General features: G+C 50.6%; 2 protein-coding genes and 1 long non-coding RNA gene across 8 annotated transcripts in view; 1 reads left to right on the forward strand and 2 right to left on the reverse strand.

The window, feature by feature from the left end:
• On the reverse strand, window positions 1-10,738 carry PLA2G12B (phospholipase A2 group XIIB). Of its 2 annotated transcripts, none has more exons than XM_015632685.2 (4): window positions 10,035-10,738; window positions 6,151-6,239; window positions 4,829-4,994; window positions 1-2,966 (listed from the first exon to the last, which is right to left on the reverse strand). In XM_015632685.2, the coding sequence occupies exons 1-4, from the start codon at window positions 10,267-10,269 to the stop codon at window positions 2,848-2,850; spliced, it is 609 nt and encodes a 202-aa protein (XP_015488171.1). In that variant the 5' UTR covers window positions 10,270-10,738; the 3' UTR covers window positions 1-2,847. The 2 variants fall into 2 exon arrangements, with proteins under 2 accessions (XP_015488171.1, XP_015488172.1); XM_015632686.2 differs by having other exon boundaries at window positions 6,163-6,239; window positions 10,035-10,731.
• The window catches only part of LOC107206686, a 22,117-nt gene continuing 7,128 nt past the window's right edge, over window positions 2,884-17,872 (forward strand). Inside the window, exons 1-3 of one of the 2 annotated variants that reach the window (XR_004498108.1) lie at window positions 2,884-2,990; window positions 8,514-8,604; window positions 11,217-11,360. This is a non-coding gene — a long non-coding RNA (uncharacterized LOC107206686). Of the gene's footprint in view, window positions 2,991-8,067; window positions 8,605-11,216; window positions 11,361-17,872 lie in introns of those variants that run through there. The other variant, XR_004498107.1, reaches the window with a different exon arrangement.
• The window catches only part of P4HA1 (prolyl 4-hydroxylase subunit alpha 1), a 27,734-nt gene continuing 24,843 nt past the window's right edge, over window positions 14,982-17,872 (reverse strand). For all 4 annotated transcript variants that reach the window (XM_015632680.1, XM_015632678.1, XM_015632681.1 and 1 more), the window contains exon 15: window positions 14,982-17,466. In XM_015632680.1, coding sequence (XP_015488166.1) covers window positions 17,396-17,466 — 71 coding nt within the window. In that variant the 3' untranslated portion in view covers window positions 14,982-17,395. The remainder of the gene's footprint in view (window positions 17,467-17,872) is intronic.

The raw sequence follows: 17,872 nt of genomic DNA on the forward strand, positions 1-17,872 counted from the left end.
AACATTTCAACCTGTTTCACAGATTTATTTGTTCTGGCAAATGAGATTCCAGTCAGGAATGAACATTTAATGGCTGAGAGTTTAATAATTTTTCTAAATAGTTTCATGGCTGCTTTTCTAGTCTTGGAAATAACGTGTGTGTGTGTGTGTGTGTTAAACAAAGATATTTCTATTATGATAAGTAGGTGTAAATGGAAAGACACTTTTTGTGTGGTATCTAACCATGTGTGAAAGAAAAAGAAAGGAAAAAGGCTTCTCCTAGGATTGTTGTTCTGCTGATTCACATCTGCATTAGGACCACAGGGGCAGTTTCCCTGTGGAAATTTCTTTCTTCAGGCAGCCTCCGCTAAATGTATTTGTTTTGATAAAACAAGAGCTGGGAAATGAAATTAATTATCTGGTGCCTTCTGGAGCATCAACTGGTTTTGTTTGTTCATGTGGGGGGAGAAGTTCCTTTCCTGGCTTATTTCAGTTATTGTGCACATGATTTGGTTTTTCCTGACACATTCATGTGAAGCAGCTTTTCCACTCTGCAGCTGAAAACAATCCTGCCAAATGCACAAAGTCAAGAGGAAGCCATGGGATGAGCAAAGTGCTGTCTTTGTGTCCAGAGCAGGGTGGAACTGAAGACAACCCAAGGTTTGTACAGCAGCCTGGAGAATCCTGTGATCAGCTGCTTCCATGGCTGTGCATCCCTGGATAGCAGGAGTGGCACGGAGGGGAAGCAGTTTTTAGTTGGGATGCGGTTTTACTGGAGTCCATGCGCTGGTTTGCTCCTCCACAGGATTACCTGGTGCTTTGTCAGAGTCACTGCCACCACTTAAAGGTTCAAATATTTCCTTGTGGAGCTGCTGGTGGGGTTTTTCAGATTACCACAGTGAAAAATGAATTTATTAAGTAGCTGGCCTGTTGGTCTCTAGGGTTTTGGGATGAGTGGCAGTCTGAAGGCAGGGAGAAATTATGATTTATGTCAGCGATGTCTCCAGCACATCGGTGTCTGGGTACAGAGATTTTGTTCAGAACCTTTTGATTTCTCCAGTGTGTGTCATCACCTGCCAGCAGTTGCTTGGCTTTAATCTGATAGCAGTTGAACTATAAAATAATTTGTGATATTTGCCATCCAGCCAACTATTGAACATAGACAGTACAGCTGTTTGAATTTCTTTTTTGTCATTTAATCATTAGAGTATGTTCACATTTAAACTGGCCACAGGCACCTTTTCACCAACAAAATACAAAGTTTGGGGATTGTCTTGAATAAGGAATGTTCCCTTCCCATCCCCTAGCCAAAAGTATGTGTTTCTTAGCTGGATAACCAAGGTTATGTCCAGCCTTGTGCTCTGGCAGAGTGGTGAACCTCAGCAATGCAGAATTCCCTCTGCAGTGGCATTAGCCCAGCTAGGAAAGGCTGTCATTGTATCTGATCAGTGTTGAAGTCCTCTGTGATGGAACCCAAGCCAGTACACACCCCAAGCAGCCATTTCCACTTTCCTGGTCTGCATACCAGCGGGCTCTTCTTGTTCCAGCCCACTTGGGGTCAGCTGAACATCTCGGTGCTGCTCACTGTAAGGCAAAGGTGACTGGCAGGAACAGGAATACAGGGCTTGAATAATTCACAGCTCCATGCATACATTTTAAACCCTTTTAAACTGGAAGAAAAGCAACCAAGACAGACTCTTTCCACTCTTGTTAAATCACCCTTTTGCAGCCTTAACTTCTCTGTGGCAGATGGAAGAACATAACCATAAATACGTTTGCAGGAGCCGCTGAAATATTTACGTGGCAAGGCACTCACACACCCAGGAGCAGCTTCCTTCCAACAAGAAACCCAGCTGAAAGCTGTTTGCCAATGTTCTGTGGAGGCAAAATGCTGGTTTTGCATGCAGAGAAAGCTCCCCATAACAGATGGGAGTATTAAGCACGTTTTAGAAGGAATGGTGTCTGAGGCTGCTGATAGCAGCCCCACAGAGGTAGCACGTTAAGTCCTGTCACCTGACAGATAAGCCTCCAGAATTTGGAATATCTCATCCAGAGCCACTGTGAGCCTCCTGCTTCCCTCGTGTGAGAGATGGAGGTGGATACCCAGCCATTCTGTGTAAAAAGGGATCCTAAGGGCAAAGCTTGGGTAAATGCTATAGGAGAGAAGTAATTAAATAGATGTGCGTGACACTGGTGAAAAGAATGCAGCTTCATCTCCTGAGACTGGGGGAGAGGGCTGTGGTTTCACATCTGATAAATTAAATGGTGGGCTTTGGTCCCAAATATCAATTGTGTACCACAAACACCTCAAGCCCTTCCCCTTAACTCATGCTTAAGAGATCTCCAGATGTCTTAAATCAGTTTAGGACCCACCAACTATTTAAATATGCAGGGTTGTCCAGGTGTGTAATGACAGGATGGAAAGTGTCAGGGATGGGCGTGAGCAACGTACTGAAAGCAAATTTCCCCTCTTCAGTCTGTCACCAGTGGTGCAAAAATGTAAATAGCACATCCATGGACTGGGAATTTCACAGGGCTTGCAGAAACCTAATGCCTTGCACTGCAAATTAGAGAGTTACAGGGTGGGGGGAGGTAATAGTGTGTATTTAAGGTAAGCCCCGTGTTTATAACCAGCACTGCATCCTGCTTGCCTCTCCTGATGGAAAGAGCTGGCATGGGATCCTGCTGCCTGGAGGGCTTGGAAAGGGGCTGTGGAGCTGCACCTGCAGCAGGCACGGCTGCCCTCTGTCCATGGGCTGGCTCAGCTGTGCCAGAGCCACCTCAGCCCGGGTCCCCAGCCCCTGCTGGGCCTGGCAGGAGTCACTGTGCTGGAGAGGGGCTCACGGAGACCGGGGCAGCTGCTCCTCCTCACAGCTCATCCCGCTCTTCCTCGCTGCAAATGCAGGCGCTCCTCTGGCTGTTCATGAAGGGCCGGCAGCCCAGGGTCCAGACGGCGTTGAACACCGTGTCTGCCATGGATTCACAGGCTGTGGAGGAGATGGGATGGGCAGGTAAGGACAGGGGCACTCCCAGCCCAAGGCCTGCACTCACCTGCTGTTCCCTTGCACTTGGAAGCGTGGGCTGTCATCTTTTCTCTAAAATCCTAAATCCTGAGGTTCCCTCCTCTTTTCTCCCCAGGGTGGCAGTAATTCCTCTCCCCACCTAAACCCCTCTTTTCCTGCCTCTTTCAGGCCTTACTGGTTGATGGATCATCTGGGGCTCTGCAAACAGCACTCTTTACCAAGCAGATTTCCCAGGAGGCCTCCACACTCCTCCTCCTCCTCTCAGCTTTGCCTAGAGCCACTATTAACCAACCTTTCTGGGCTTTTTGGGGAGTTATGATGCCACCTGCCAGCCAGCATGAAAAATCCTACAGCAGCTGGAGCAGCTGACTGCCTGACTGCTAACCCCTCCTCACCCCAATAAACAACCCTGAAAGTGCTTGTCAGTAAAAAAACAGGTTAATATTAGTTCTTTAGGGTTTATTTACTGGCATTGATTGCTGTATGCATGATGAAGTTGGGAAAGCCTTGCCTTTGGGACTGTTTTCTCCTCTGCAAACACCTCAGAGCTCCTGTTCCCTTAGGAGGCTGCTCACTTGGCAGGCACTGGAGAGGCTGTGGTGAGTCAGTGGGGAAAACAAGGCTTTGGATGCCAGATAAGAGCTGGGATGGCTGTGGAGGAGGACTGTGACAGGAGCTGCTCAGAGCAGCCCTGGGGACAGGATCTGTAGAGCCCAAGGAGAGGGGAGGATGGCTCAGAGGTTCATTGGTGTTACCTGTGCCTCCTACAGCAGCCAGGACAGAGATGCTGGAGGAATCCAGCCTGGCAGAGGCAGCTTGGCTCAGCCCAGGAGTGTGGGCTCTGCTCTAACCTTGACTCCCTAGGATCTAGCTTTGCTTCGCTGCTGCATGCAGAGAGCAAGAAGGAACCATATGAAAAAGTGTCAAGGGAAAATGTGGAGAGAGAAGAAGTTGGCTGTGTTAGGACCTGTTGATAAGGGTGACCATGAAAGATTGGCTGTGCTCAGCCTGCAGCACTTGTGTCTCAGTCCATGTCTTTGATTTCTCTTGCTGGCCTGGGTACTCTTTCCATGCATTTATTTGTGACCAGGTAGGAAGCCATCTGCACTAGTACTGGTGTCATGCAGACTTCCCATGTGTCCTGATCAGGCTGCACCTTTGGAAAACAAATCCTTATTTAAGGATACCTTAGAGCAGGGCGTCAGCAGAGGTTACCAAAAAAGCTCTTCTCAGACTTCTCAGGCTGAGGAGAGTTAAATTAGGCAAAACCAGGGTGGCACTTGAGCTGCTGGTGCATCACTAGAGCTTTGTCAACCCTTCTGAACCTGCAGTGGCTTAGCCACCACCCAGCCTGGTGTGTCCCTAGTGCCATCATCATCATCATCATCATCATCATCATCTCTTATGTGAGAGAAGATCCCTGAGAACCCTGTCCTTGTCTCTCTCGGTTTTGCTGGCCCCTGGCCACGTACAGGTTTCAGTGTGTGCCTCACTGGCCCTGGGAGGCTTGTTTGGTATCCTGTGAAGGTGCTTGAACTGTCTGGGAGTGTATCCAAGTTTTAAAGGAATTGCTTCCAGGGTTGTTTGTGGGTTTTTTCACACATTGTAAATGTTTTCTAAATGCAGATAACAACCATAGGTCTCCAGCCTTGGGACAGAAGTGTGTGGCAGAGGGGACAGATCTCACCCAGTCGTGACAAGTTGCAGGGCAAACATGCTGCTCCCTACTGCAGAGTTCTGCTTCCTTTTTGGCAAGGAAGGGGCTCCCTGCCCACACCCTCCCCTCCAGGCCTCCCTGCCCAGGGAATGTGAGGTGGGCAGCCTACCTTGCACCTTGGAGACGAAGCCCAGGCTGCGCTTGAGGTCGGAGCAGATGGAGTGGAGGCACCAGCGGAACTTGGCGTCACAGCGATATTTGTTGGCCCCACAGGTGTCATAACAAATGTCCAGCTGGTTACAGCACTTGGTCATGGCAGGGATGCCCAAGTCTAGCTGGGGAAAGAGAGAAGAAGTGTCCCTTGGCTGCGTCCTGGCCTCAGGCTCACACAGCTGGAACGGGGTCAGGTGCTGCGGAGCCCAGCTGGCTCCTTTTCCAGAAGCTGTTCCTGATAGCTGGGGCAGCAGGAGGGAATGTGTGCTGCTCCCTCAGCATCTAAAGGAGGATGAGGGAGCAGCACAGTGGTGTCAGTGGTGCAGGTTCAGTGCAGGCTACATCACATTCTCTTCTCGTCTCTGTGTGCTGGGAGTTACCGTCTGGTAGAGAGGTGGGAAACAGCCCCTCCATGGCCATTTTCTGGTTTTCATTTGTCAGACCTCATCAGGGAGCTCCATGTCCTTGCCAACAGTGGCAAAGGCTCCTTTTCTCTTTCCTCTTTCTCCCACAACCTCACAAGGTCCTGCTTTTTTGGCCTAATAAATGTGCCCTAAGTAATTTAGTGCCTTATTTCTCAGGGATGCACTTGAGGCCGAGGACAAGCACAGCATGGGCAGGGGAGTTCTGCTCCCTGTAAGCTTAGCTAATAACCCTGGGGGTGATGGGGCAGAAGGCCTGTCTCCTGGAGAGACTGGACTTGTTAGCTTGTTATAAATGATTCCTCTTTTTGCCCTTCCTCATGTAAAATTTAAGAGATGAATTGTTCCTTCGTTGCACTCGTGATTGCCTGGGCACAGAGGAGGCACCACAGAAATGCCCACAAGGTTTGCAGTGAAATAGAGTCTCAGGAATTAAACCTAACATGAAAAACTGGCTGCAAAGAGAGGGGTTGTCAGGGCAGGAATCTGCCTAATTGCTGCAGACTCCATGGGCAGCAATAATGCATGAGCTAAATAGGAATCCCTGCTCCGAGAGCCTCCTGGGAAAGCTTTTCCTGGTGATTCCAATATCACTTCATTAATTGCCTTTAAGCTAACGAGCGGGTGCAGTGTTAAAGCCTGTGAGTTTAATCCAGTGCTTGGCAGAGGCAAAAAGTGTGGGAAGAGGTGAAGGGGGCAGGTGTGGAGGATGCACTCAGGTGTTGCTGTGTGCACACAGCCTGTTGTCACCGAGCTGCACAGCCCAGCCCAGCCTTTTCCTTTGCCCAGAATGATGAGCTGGTGGTGAGATGAGAGAGCTGCATCCTTTGGGAGTGGTGGGTGGGACAGTACATACACTTTCGGGTACCTTGAGCCCCAGAAAATGGGAGCTACAGCCGTTGGGTTCTTGGGGTTTGTAGTGAGGCCGTGGCATGGGAGCCTTCCCTGGGAAAGAAAAGACAGGACAAAGGTTAGGAAAGCTGATCTTCCAAGGCCAGGTCCAAAAAGCAAGGAGTGACAGGCAGAGCTCCCCTTTGGCATCCCCAAACACTGCTGGTTACATTACAGCAAGTGGGATCCTTCTATCCTCACTCTTGGACTGTTGGTGTGTTGTGGATCTCCCCCAGACTGTGGCACACCTTGCATGTCTGATCTTGCTCTGAGCAGGTCTTGGTCCATTTTCTGCCTGTGGTGATGCACCACCACCTTCTGCAAATCATTTATATCCCCTTAATCTCTGCACCTTCCTCAGTCTGCTTCTTAATATGCATAAAGGAGCAAGAAGTCCCTCTGTGAATAATTATTTACCCAATGTAGGAAGAGTCCAGCTCACAGCCAGCTCTAGCAGTACCTTCAGCAGCATTTTAATCTGATTTTTGTAGGAGAGCCTGTTCAGTGCCTGACCACCCCCTGGGGGAAGAACCTTTTCCTGATATCCAGCCTAACCCTGCCCTGACACAACTCCTGCCATTTCCTGGGTCCTGTCCTTGCTCTGGGAAAACATAAACTGTGTGAATTCTCCAACAAAAACACGTGTGAGCTGAGCTTTCTGAAACCCATCACATCAAAGGTTAAGTTTCTGCTTCCCTGAGCACTGCTAGAGAATTTATATAGACATGAAATGGATCTAATTCAGCCCTTCAAGGCAGGGTTGGGTTCTTTTAAACTCCATTTTCACTTCTTGCTTCTTGTCAGCACCAGGAATTATTTAAGATGCTTTCCCCATTTTTCTGTTGAGGTACCTAAAATGCCAGTGGTTAATTCAACCATAAATCTGCTGTGCCCTTGGGAAGGTCTTACAAATCAAAACAAAAGCTTCAGAGGGACTTATGTAGGAGTGTTCCCAGCACCTCTCAATTAAACTTTGCCAGAGCTGTTTTGCTTAAATGACAGATTTGCTACAAATAAATAACAAAGTGAAACCCTGTCCAGCTGCAAGGTGCCACAGGTAATCTTCCCCTTCCAAAAGAGCCTTGTTGGTTTTTTGGAAAGGGATGGGAACTGGGACTCAGAATTCAAATGTTCCTGAACTGATGCAGGAGGCAAAGGAAAGTTCAAAATCCACCGTGGGTTTCACAGGATGGAGTCAAATCTGAGTGACTTGCTTGTAATACTGATTGTAGATTTTGTTCCTGCAGCACACTGACTGGGATAAGATGGCAAGTCTGAGTAGCAGGGAGACTTTTTGGGGATGTGGAGATCATAGAATGGCTTGGGTTGGATGGGACCTTTAAGATCATCCAGTTATCCAGTCCCCAGCCAAAGACAGCTGCCTTTCCAGATCTTCAATTCCAAAGTCACAGCTATTATAATGTTTTAGAAAGTTGTCCTGAGGGAAAAAAAACAACCCTCACATAAGGATTGTGCTGATCCACAAAACATCAAACTGCCTTCAGGATAAGCCCTTGTAGGACTCCTGTCCCCTCCCCTCTGCAAAACAGAGCTTTAAAACTTGTCAAGTGCCCCTTTGTACTCTTTCTCATCTAGGTCAAGTCCAAGACACCACAATTAACCTCTCCCCCACATCTTGTGTTCTAGTTAACAGGAAAACAAAAGCAAAACAGGAGTATCAGGTGTTCTTGCCTCTCTGTGAGCATCTACTCAGTGCTCCTGTTATCATTTATTGCTTCCCCATCCTTACAGGCAAGAGAAGATAGATTTCACTGCCTTGTTGGCGCAGCCCTAGAACTGAAGTTGAGTTTTCCTGATGCATTTTAATGCCCCCAGGCTGTTGTAGCTGTTCCAACAGGCTGGAAAGCAGCCAGCTGGCGATGCAGGAGGTCTCAGGCACTGCAGTGCTGGGACATTGGCAGGGGGAGGCGAGTGTATTTTTGGGGGGATGGATGGTCTCAGGGCTCCTTGCAGTTTTGGGTGGTCCATTGTTGTTTGTGTGCCCCAGGCAGGCAGGCTTTGAGCAGAGGTGCCTGCACACACCCAGCCTTGCATGCCCTGTTGGAGAGCTGGCTTTGAAGGCTTTTCTCACAGCCTGGAGGTGCCCCCCTCATCTTAAACCCTTCAGGACCAAATGCTGAGCAAAGCACTGGAGTCTTGCCTGGCCAGGAGGAAGCTACAAGGGCTCCACTCCCAGCTCAGGCTGTTTGTTTCCCCTGAGATGCCCAGTGAGACTTTGTAAGCAGGAGGGTATTTTTGCCAGTAAATGCTAGTGTAACCCTAACGTCCTGATTTAAGGGAGTAATCCATCAAGTTGGTTGTTTCCAGACCTCAGTAGCTGCTGAAAAATCAGGAGAGTCTTACAGCTGGAACAGCCAAATGCCATGTGCTCAGCTGAAGATGGATGTGGCAATCACAGGTGAGTCCTGACCTTTACCGTGGCAAAATAAGCTATTATTGATATCTCTTGGCTGAAACAGAAATAAGTAAGAAGGAATAATTTTTGCTTCATGCCTGGGGGAAAAAAAAAAGGCAATCAGGCCCTGATTCAGCACAAAGATGGTTTGTGTTCATCCTTCAGAGCAAGCACTGGCTCTCACTGGTTTGGGACCATCCCAGCATCCTCTCCACTCGCAGTTTGCAATGTCTGTGCCAGAGATTAGCAAGGACAAACGGTCCTGGAAAGGTCCAGCAAGACCCCTGGAGCACGTGAGCAGCATTTCAGCAGTTTCCCCCTTCAGGCAGTGATTAATGAGCTATTCAGCAGAGGATGAGAGCTGGGCTAAGGATGTGCTTGTTTTCCTTTCTAGGTAAAACACTGTTCCAGTAAGATGCAGGCTGCTCCTGGGGTGTGAGCAGGGATTTGTGCTTCTCTCTGGAGGTGCTTTTCACAAGGACAGGCAGGGAGAGCCCTCTGGATGTGTCCAAAAGCAGTACCTTCTGCACAATCTGGTGGGTCCTGAGGCTCCCTGAAGCCAGCTCTGTGTATCAGCATTACCTCAGGCACACTGCAGTCCCAGCCACGTTTTTCCCACTCCCAGAGCTTTCAGTCTCAACATTAAGGAGGGCAAGTCCCTTTCTGCTCTGAATTTGGAGCTGGAAGTATTTCCAGGCTGATCAGAGAAGTGGTTTCATAGCTGCCAGAGCTCCAGGAGTGTTTGGACAACATTTCCAGGCACAGGCACTCTTGGGGTGTCCTGCACAGGGCCAGGAGTTGGGCTCAATGATCCTGATAGGTCCCTTCCAACTCAGCCTGTTCTACCATTCTATGATATTATTTATGAAACAAAACAAAAATCTCAGCAACTTTCAGACTGATTTTAACCTCCTTATGGCCCCTCTGCCCCTGGCAGGGAGCTGAGGTCCCAGCCCTGCAGCATCTCTTTGTCCTGGTTGTTTCCAGGGGTACCCTGCTGATGGCCCTGTCACCCCACAGCTCCGAGCCCATCACGTGAACCCATTTGGTTCATCCTGCCCCCAGGACAAACAAAACTATTCCTTTTTGGTGAATCCCAAAGCAAGCAGGAGCTGCCCGGAGTACTAAAGGCTCCTCCCGGTGACGTGAGGTTTGTCCCCGTTATCTCTCCTCCGCGCCGGCCAGCTCACAACTGCTCAGCAAGGACACTCCGAAGGTTGCTGAGATTAGCGCTGCCGGCTCAGCCTCCCCTCCCTGTCCTCTCCCAGGCTCCGGGGAGCTGGACAGCCCTTCCAGGAAAACCTGCATCCTTCCCTGCCGTGTCTGCGCTCGCAGCGCCTTCCAGAGCGGGCAGTTCCCGGGGCAGGTGGGGGCTCGGTGTCCCCGGCCAGGAGGGAAGGAGAGGGGAGCCGGCAGCAGTGAGGTTCACTTACCATATCGACATCGGTACTGACAGACCCCGTTTTTCCCCCCAAGCAGTTCCAAGAAGGAGTCGAAGTAGCTGTTCACCGTCTCAAAGCCGCCGCGGATGGTGTCGATGCCCCAGTCGGAATAGGAGGGCTCCGCTGTCGGGTCCTGGTGGCCGGGGCTGTCGGCTGCTGCCTCCTGGGTGCCGTGGCCCAAGCGCAGGGAGAGGCACAGGAGCGCTGCCCGCAGCAGCAGCCGCATGCCGCAGTGCCGAGCCCCGGGCAGGAGAGCGGGGACAGCCGAGCTCTGCACGGCCGCTGCCTCCCTCTGCCTGGACTTTAAACGCTGAGCCGGCCTGAGCTCAGCGCAGCCGGGGTACAAAGTGCAGCGCCGAGATGCGGAGCGGCTTCAGCTCCCGGAGCTGGGAGTTTGCACAATCCCGCCGGGACAGGTCCCTGTGCAGCTCCCGGAGCGGGGTCTGTGCCCCCAGGGCATCGCGTGGACCACTCACTCCCTCCCCAGCCTGCCGGCAGATGAAGAGTGTCTGTCCAAAATTTCTGCTGCTCGGGCAGGCTGAGCAGCACCCCTTGCCTTTTCCTCGGGCCTCCTGGCTACGTGAGGGGTGGGATGAGACCTTCACCCAGCCTAGCTGCTGGGGGGATTGCTCCTAGCAAACCCACGGAGCTTCAGAGGGGTTGATCCAGCAGCCTGGAGTAGTTTGGGGTTACAAACACTGCATTCAGGGCTATTTCAGGATCAATGTGGTGGGTGAGCGCTTGCCTTTGATGTGCACTGGGGGCTGATGTGATGTGGCTGGTTGTTACAGCTCCTGTGAGATGTAAATTAAACATGTATAGATAGCACAGGTGACCAGGAGGAAAGGCTGGCACTGAAACCTGAGCCAGGGAATGGGTCCTGGTTCTGGAGTGGGACCAGGCCTGCCACGACCCAGGGGCTGCTCAGCTGGTAGAGGGCTCAGAGCTGCTCATTAAAAAGAAAGCAACCAAATGAACACCAACAGCAAAAGACAAAGCAAACGACTCACAAAGAATGGAGAAGGGAAATGGTGTAGGAAGGCTCTGGCTGCTGTTAGAAAGCTTTTCAGATGTGCCCCAGCACAGCACGGCCTCTCAGGAGGAGCTGGGCTGCAGGCATTTCAAATCTGTGCCAAACACAGATGCAAATTCTGGCATTTTATTGTTTTGCAGGAGATTCAGCCCTGCTGCGTTGCTGCTTCTGAAGGGCCAGAGCTCCATGGCACTGCCTGTGTCCCTGCACGTGGCCCTGGGTGATGAGCTCCAGACATGGGATAAGGAGGAGAAACCACAGCCAGGGCTTGGGTTCTTAGATGGGTAAGTCAGAGAAGTGGGGAAGGGAGCAAACAAGCTGGTTAGTCCCTCTCCTGTGAAATGGTGTGGAGCCAGAGGCCGCTGCTGTCTGCTTGTTCCATCTCTTCTGAGGCCCATGGCTGCCAGGGCTGAGTTATGGGTGAGGGGACGTTTAGGAGTGCAGGAGGTCCCAGGGGAACCTCAAACCAGCTTTGCCTTTTGGGGAGATAAACCCAGAGGCAGAAAAAACTGGGAAAGGGAGGTTGGCAGTTTGGGAATCAGCAAATCCCTGCCTAGAATAAGCCTTTTGTGACATCTGTGTCACCCCTGGCACAGGGCAGAGGGGGTGCTGGGGAAGTGAGGACTTCCCTGCAGGAGCACTGGAGAGCTCGGGCCTCTCCTGCTGTTCAGACCATGCTGGTGGCAGTCGTGGGTGGAAATGGTCCCTGGAATTTGTTGTCAGGAGCCCCAGTGCAGGGCAAACTGGATTGAAGAGCCCCACGCTGTGTCTTGCAGTGAGTGGAGCCTTTGGTGTCTCTGCTGCTTCAATCCCTGCTCTGCCTGGCATTCCAGTTTGCAGACCCAGCTCTCCCAGCCTTTGCCAACAGCCTGGCAGAAATTAATGTAGAAAAGAGCAACACAGCTATTTGGGAATAGCTTGGAAATGTCTAGGAGCCTCTGGGTGTCTCTGCATGGTGTCCTGCTTTTATGTAGAGCCTTTTAGGGTTGTTCTGGAGGCAATTCCAGAGCACAGCTTTCTTTGTCATCCCTCAGTCCCTGGTGACTGATCCATGTGCTGCTGAAGGCGAAGGGAGAGGGGAAGAAACGCTGGCAGGACTGCAGAGGAGGCAAACCACGGGGAATGTGGCATGAGCAGGACATGCAGCCGGGAGCGGGTGGCTCTGAAGCCCAGGCTGTTTGCAAAATCAATTGGAATTAGGAAAATCGAACAGGGAGGGGAGGGAGCAGCTGGCAGAGAGCAGAGCCTGGGTAAAGAGGAGTCAGAAACTTTCCTGTTAGTTTGTCACTGGTCCCGAAGCAAAGGTTTGTGAATAAAAAGTAGTTGAACTGCTTTTCCAAAACGTGGCAGCCCCTTTGCCCTGACCCGGGGATGAGCCACTTTCCTTCCTTCCCTCCCTAAACCAGCCTCCTGAGAGCTTTTCAGTCCAGCTGCAAATAGCTTGGTTGCACCCAGACTTTGAATTCTGAAGACCGGGAAAAATGTAGGATTGGGTAAAAGTAACCTCCAGATTTCCCTCGGGGAGTGGCTCAGCAGCTGCAGCAGCGAGGAACTTCCCGACTGTGGACGTGCACAGTGGGACCCTGCAGGTTCTCTGGCCTCCCTTCGCCCCACTCCAGCCACAAAACCCCCTTCCCTTGGTCAGCTTTTCTCTCTCTGAAGATTTAAGGGGTGCAGATGCTTTTTTTTTTTTGCCACGGTGGTGAACTCTGACGATTGCTTTGTGAACCTGGCGCTGACCTCGGCGCAGGCAGCTCCTGACTGCGTGCATTCATTTCTGCCTCCGTAATGCTTTAAATATAGAGCGGCCCCGGGCCGTGGTGAGTCACGCGTTCCCAGGGACACTGCGGGGCTGCTGGCAGCGCTCCTGGATGGGCAGGGACAGGGGGCTACACCCGGCCTGTCCCCTCCTGCCGCCGCCTCCTGTGTCCCCCTCGCCTGTGGGAATGGGCCCCCACCCCTGATGGAGCTGGGAAAACTCCGCATCAGCTCCTGGGGCTGCGATTCCTCCTTCCCGTGGCACTGTGCTGGGGAGGACGTGGGATTGAGGGGCTGAGCTCCTTCTCCTGGCTCTGGTCGGTGTTCAGCAGGGGGAAGAGGTGGTTCGGGTCAGTGGGGGATCCGAAGCAGCCGGGTGAGTCACTGATTATGGGAAGGATCATATTTCAATGATGAAATACCCAAATCCCTCCGAGGTCAGAGTCCAGCAGCCGGGGGAGGGTGGTTGGGGGTGGTCAAAGACCCCTTCCCTGATGGGGCCGAGAGTGTGGGCAGGTCCAGTCTCTGCAGTCCCTGTGCAGGTCCCTTCAGCCTTGTGCTGCCTTTCCCCCGGCTGTAGGAGAGGATTCTGCCCCTCTGTCCCTGTGCTCAGGTGAGACCCCACCTGCAGAGCTGCCCCAGCCCTGGGGCCCAGCACAGGAGGGACCTGGAGCTGCTGGAGAGAGGCCAGGGGAGGCACCAGGATGATCAGAGGGATGGAGCAGCTCTGCTGGGAGGAAAGGCTGGAACAGCTGGGATTGTTCAGCCTAGAAATGAGGAAACTGCAGAGACCTCAGAGCCCCTTCCAGTGCCTAAAGGGGCTCTGGTAGAGCGGGGGAGGGACTTTGGACAAGGGTCTGGAGTGACAGGACAAGAGAGAAGGGCATCAAACTGCCAGAGGGAAGGGGTAGAAGGTATATTGGGAAGAAATTCTATCTTGTGAGGGTGGTGAGGCCCTCAGGAGGCTGCCAAGAGGAGCTGTGGCTGGCCCTGGATCCCTGGAAGTGTCCAAGGCCAGGTTGGACAAGGCCTGCTCTGATGGAAGGTGTCCCTGCCCACGGCAGGGGGTGGAACTAGATGAGCTCTAAGTCCCTCCCAACCCAAACCATTCTGGGATTCTATGATCCTGTCAGACCCTTTCCTTTCTCTTCATCTTATCCTGCCCTGTGCCATTCACAGGCCTTTTCCCTGTCTCTGACCTTACCCTGCATTTCCAGCTGCTGAGGTCCCCACCCTGGCTGGTGACCCCCCATGGCCACGCTCCAGGTGTGGCTGTGCCAGAGGAGCCCCAGGTAGGATGGTGGGAAGTCACTGCTGGGGTGGGACAGGGCTGTTCCAGCCTGATCCAGAGCCCTTCCCTTCCTCCAAGGCACGTTTTGGCTGGGGCAGGGCAGCAGCTCAGCAGCAGGGGATGATGGAACCCCATCACCTTTCCAAAATAGAAGAGTGTTGGTGCACTTTAGGCTAATTTCCTGTGCCACAGCTACCAAATCTGTGAGCACATCAGCTGTGTCAGGGGCAGTTCTCTACCTGCAAGCCAAGGCCTCTCACCAGCCCTTGATGTGCTTTTTATTCAGGTTCCTGATGGGAATTAAGCACAAGCTCTGCAGGATTACCTCAGGCACACTGCAGTCCCAGCCACGTTTTTCCCCACTGAGAGTTTCAGTCTCTACATTAAGGAGGGCTGTGGTGTACAAACCCCAGAGGTTTTGGTTATGGGAGAGGCCAGCCTGACCTTCCCACGTGTGAGTTCATTGTGCTGTTGCAATCTCTGGTGCTTTATTCCCCTCCCCAGAACCATTCCAGGGGAAGTGATTGTTTGACCTCCTGGCTTCACAAAATAAAGATTTATCACCCCTGGAAAAGGGAGCCTCAGCAGCTGACCCTGCTTTTTCAGGCCAGCATTATCTGCCCTCCCCTCTCACAGTCCTTCAGTGCTGTGGAGACACAAAGTTTAGTGTTGAACAGGAATTTGGGGTAGGAGCAGCTCCTGCACCTGCCCAGTGAGGTGGTGAAGGGGAACAGAGCACCACAAATGGTGATCAAACTCTGTGTGATCAGATTTATAGCAGCCACATATGAGGAGAGTTGGATGTGGAGGATTTCTCACTGCTAATGGCAGTGGCTTTTATTTTAAGCCTGTTCACTTTTTTTTTTTTTAATACATTAAAGATTTTATTACAAAAAAAAAAAATAATGTAACAGTAAGGCAGTTTCTCAGTTGTCAGTCACTGTGAGCCCAGACAGTTTTTCAATCATGTTTAATACAAAACTAGATTCACACAGGAGCCACGCTGGGGGATCCAAAAGCCCTCTGAGAAATGATGGGATAAGGCAGAAGCAGCAGCACCAGTGTAATCCCTTACACAGTCAGCATTGGATGCATGGAAACCACTGCAGTGGAGAGAGAGGAAATAGGGATTGTCTGCACTTTAAAAATCTAAGCCAACCCTGTTGTCATAATCTGGAACATTCCTGATGTGCCTCAGCAGACTCAAAATTTAATTTTGAGAGATTTTTGTTCGTGCACCAGAACATTTGTACTCCCCAAGCACTGCCTGAGACTGATGCTGTCTAACACTGGAAGTACTCACTGGTATTGAAGGTGAGGGAGGGAATTGCTGAGCAAAATTCCCCAGCTCTGGCTTTTTTTCATGCTTGGTGACTGTTGAACAGAGATGGGACAGTAAGAGCAAATGCAAGAGTTTTCCACACCTGTTCCTGATGGCAATTTTGTTTTGTGCTGCTTTACTAGGCAGGACTGGCTTCCCTACAAACATTTCTGGATGTCCCAAAGGCAGGATTGCCAACACCACACTGCTCATTGTTCCCTTTTACTTGCAGGGACGTGGTGGGAGGTACCTGCAGCCACAGTTCCCTCTTTGGAGCTTAAACTAAGAGAAAAGATGGATAGGGAGACTGATGGACAAGTGAGAAAACTCAGGCACAAATCTTAGGGATTTGGGTTTGTTTTTTTTTAAATTATTACAATTTAGTGCTCAAAGATCAGCATCTTTGGGGTGAATTTATTTTTGATCAGCTCCTGTTCTTGGTAAAGGAGCAGCACAGGTGGGAGGTGGGAACTGTGCAGACTTCTCACATTATGGATGGATCTCGTTTTCCAGCTGCTAAAAGCCAGGCAAAATTCAGGAAGGTGCAGGGCTAAGGAGGGGCAGTTCTGAGGGTCCCACTGCTACCAGGCTCAGTAAAAATTTAACAATTATTTTCCAGCAAAGACCTTTTTTAAAGTGTCTTCCAAAAGTATGCAGTTCCTCCAACTCTAGTACCTTAAACTGCATTCCCAGTAATCCAGAGGTATTTCTAGCACATTTAACAATAGGTTTTGTACATTTTGGCTCAATTGTTAAGATTTTATTGAGGCAGAAAACCCAATTAACCAAAATTGGAATTTTTCCCTTGGTAAAGACTTCAGGCTTGACCCCATAATCAGTAAAATCATCATCATCCAGAAAATTGGACTGTTTAAGGTAGAGGCCAGGTGCAGCTTCCTTTGATTTTTGTCCTCATGCTAGTGAGATAAGTAGGATATTTTGCTAAAAATCCTGCTGTGAAAGGGAAAGGGTTCAGGAAAGTGAGCCTGCATCTAAAAAAGGTTCAGGACTATAAATAGGCTGAGAGTTTCTCCTGAAACCTTGAGAGCTGGGAGCAGGATGAGGGCAGGGAGCATTCTGTGAGGACTCTGTGTTACCTCAGCACCTGAAGTCTCAGAACCAATTTGAAATTCCAGTGTCCTAAGGCACGACAATTTTGATTAATGAAGATGGGAACATCCCCATCCCCACTGCCCAAGGAGCAGAGGGAAGAGTTGGCTGCCAGGACAGAACAAAAGCAGCATTTGTTTGTGTGGACAAACATGCAGAAGAGGAGGGGAGATGGGCTGTGGGTGTTCCCAGGCTGCTCTGACACTGTGGAACGATCCTGACTCTGCCTGTGGAACTGCTGGCTCGTGTGGCCAAGATTAAGAGCCAAATTCTCCACACAGGCTGAGAAGGAAGACAAGTTTAAAAAGTGGGGCTTTTGTGGAAGTGGAAAACCAGGCTAAAACACTCTAATAACCTGTTTTTCCAGAGGAAAAAACAAAGTGTGCCTGCAGTGGTCAGGCACTCGAGGAAAGCCAAGAGTGGAGTGTCTGGGACTGAGGAATAGGAATGGGTTTTAATTCAGCCCTCCCAGGCAACCATCCTGCCCTAAGCCTGGCAGGTGTGAGGAGGACTCCAGACAACCCCTGGCTGCCCACACTGCTCAGAGTGATGATGGTGACAGGAACACCACACACAACACCACTGTAAGTTGTGGCCCTCATCTGTATTTTGTCCTTTTTTTTTTTTTTCCAGTAACACTTGTCAACCTCGTTATTTTCTGTCGATAAACCTTTTTTGGGGGGGGGTTTGGAGGGAACTAAAAGCACGTTTTGTCCTGTCCACAGCTGCCACAGCGGCGTGGGCAGGGGTGAACCTGCAGTGGAGTGTTTGTTAGTCAGTTGTAAACTGGCAGGTGTGTGCATTTCCCACACATGGAGTACACAGGAGCCCAGGCTGCCTCATTCCAGCTCCGATAACGTGCACGGCCGGCGGAACTCCTGCCCCCGCTCGTGGAGCCATTTATTGGAGACTGCAAAGACACAAAGGGATTGGGTCACTGCACGTGGTCAGCTCCTGCTGAAGCTAAATATGCTCTAGGCCAGCTTTTGGTTAAGCACAAGTTGCTTAATTTAATCTCAATTTTCTAATCACTGAACGGTTTGGGTTGGAAGGGCCTTTAAAAAAAGACTCCCTTGTTCCAACCCCACTGCCCTGCACAAATGTGGGAAGTTGGTCTAATAAAAATAAACAGCCAAACAACAAAACCTTCCAGTATGGCTGCAAAGCTACAAAAACTCTAAAAGTAGATACAGTATTAATTTCCTTTATACATGTAACACACTATGTTACTATATAGAATATATTTAACATATAGAGAGATAGGAGGTAGATGAAGTAAATTAAATATATTTCTTTACAAAGAACATAATTTCTCA

Source organism: Parus major, chromosome 6 (assembly GCF_001522545.3).
Source record: "Parus major isolate Abel chromosome 6, Parus_major1.1, whole genome shotgun sequence".
NCBI lineage: Eukaryota > Metazoa > Chordata > Aves > Passeriformes > Paridae > Parus > Parus major.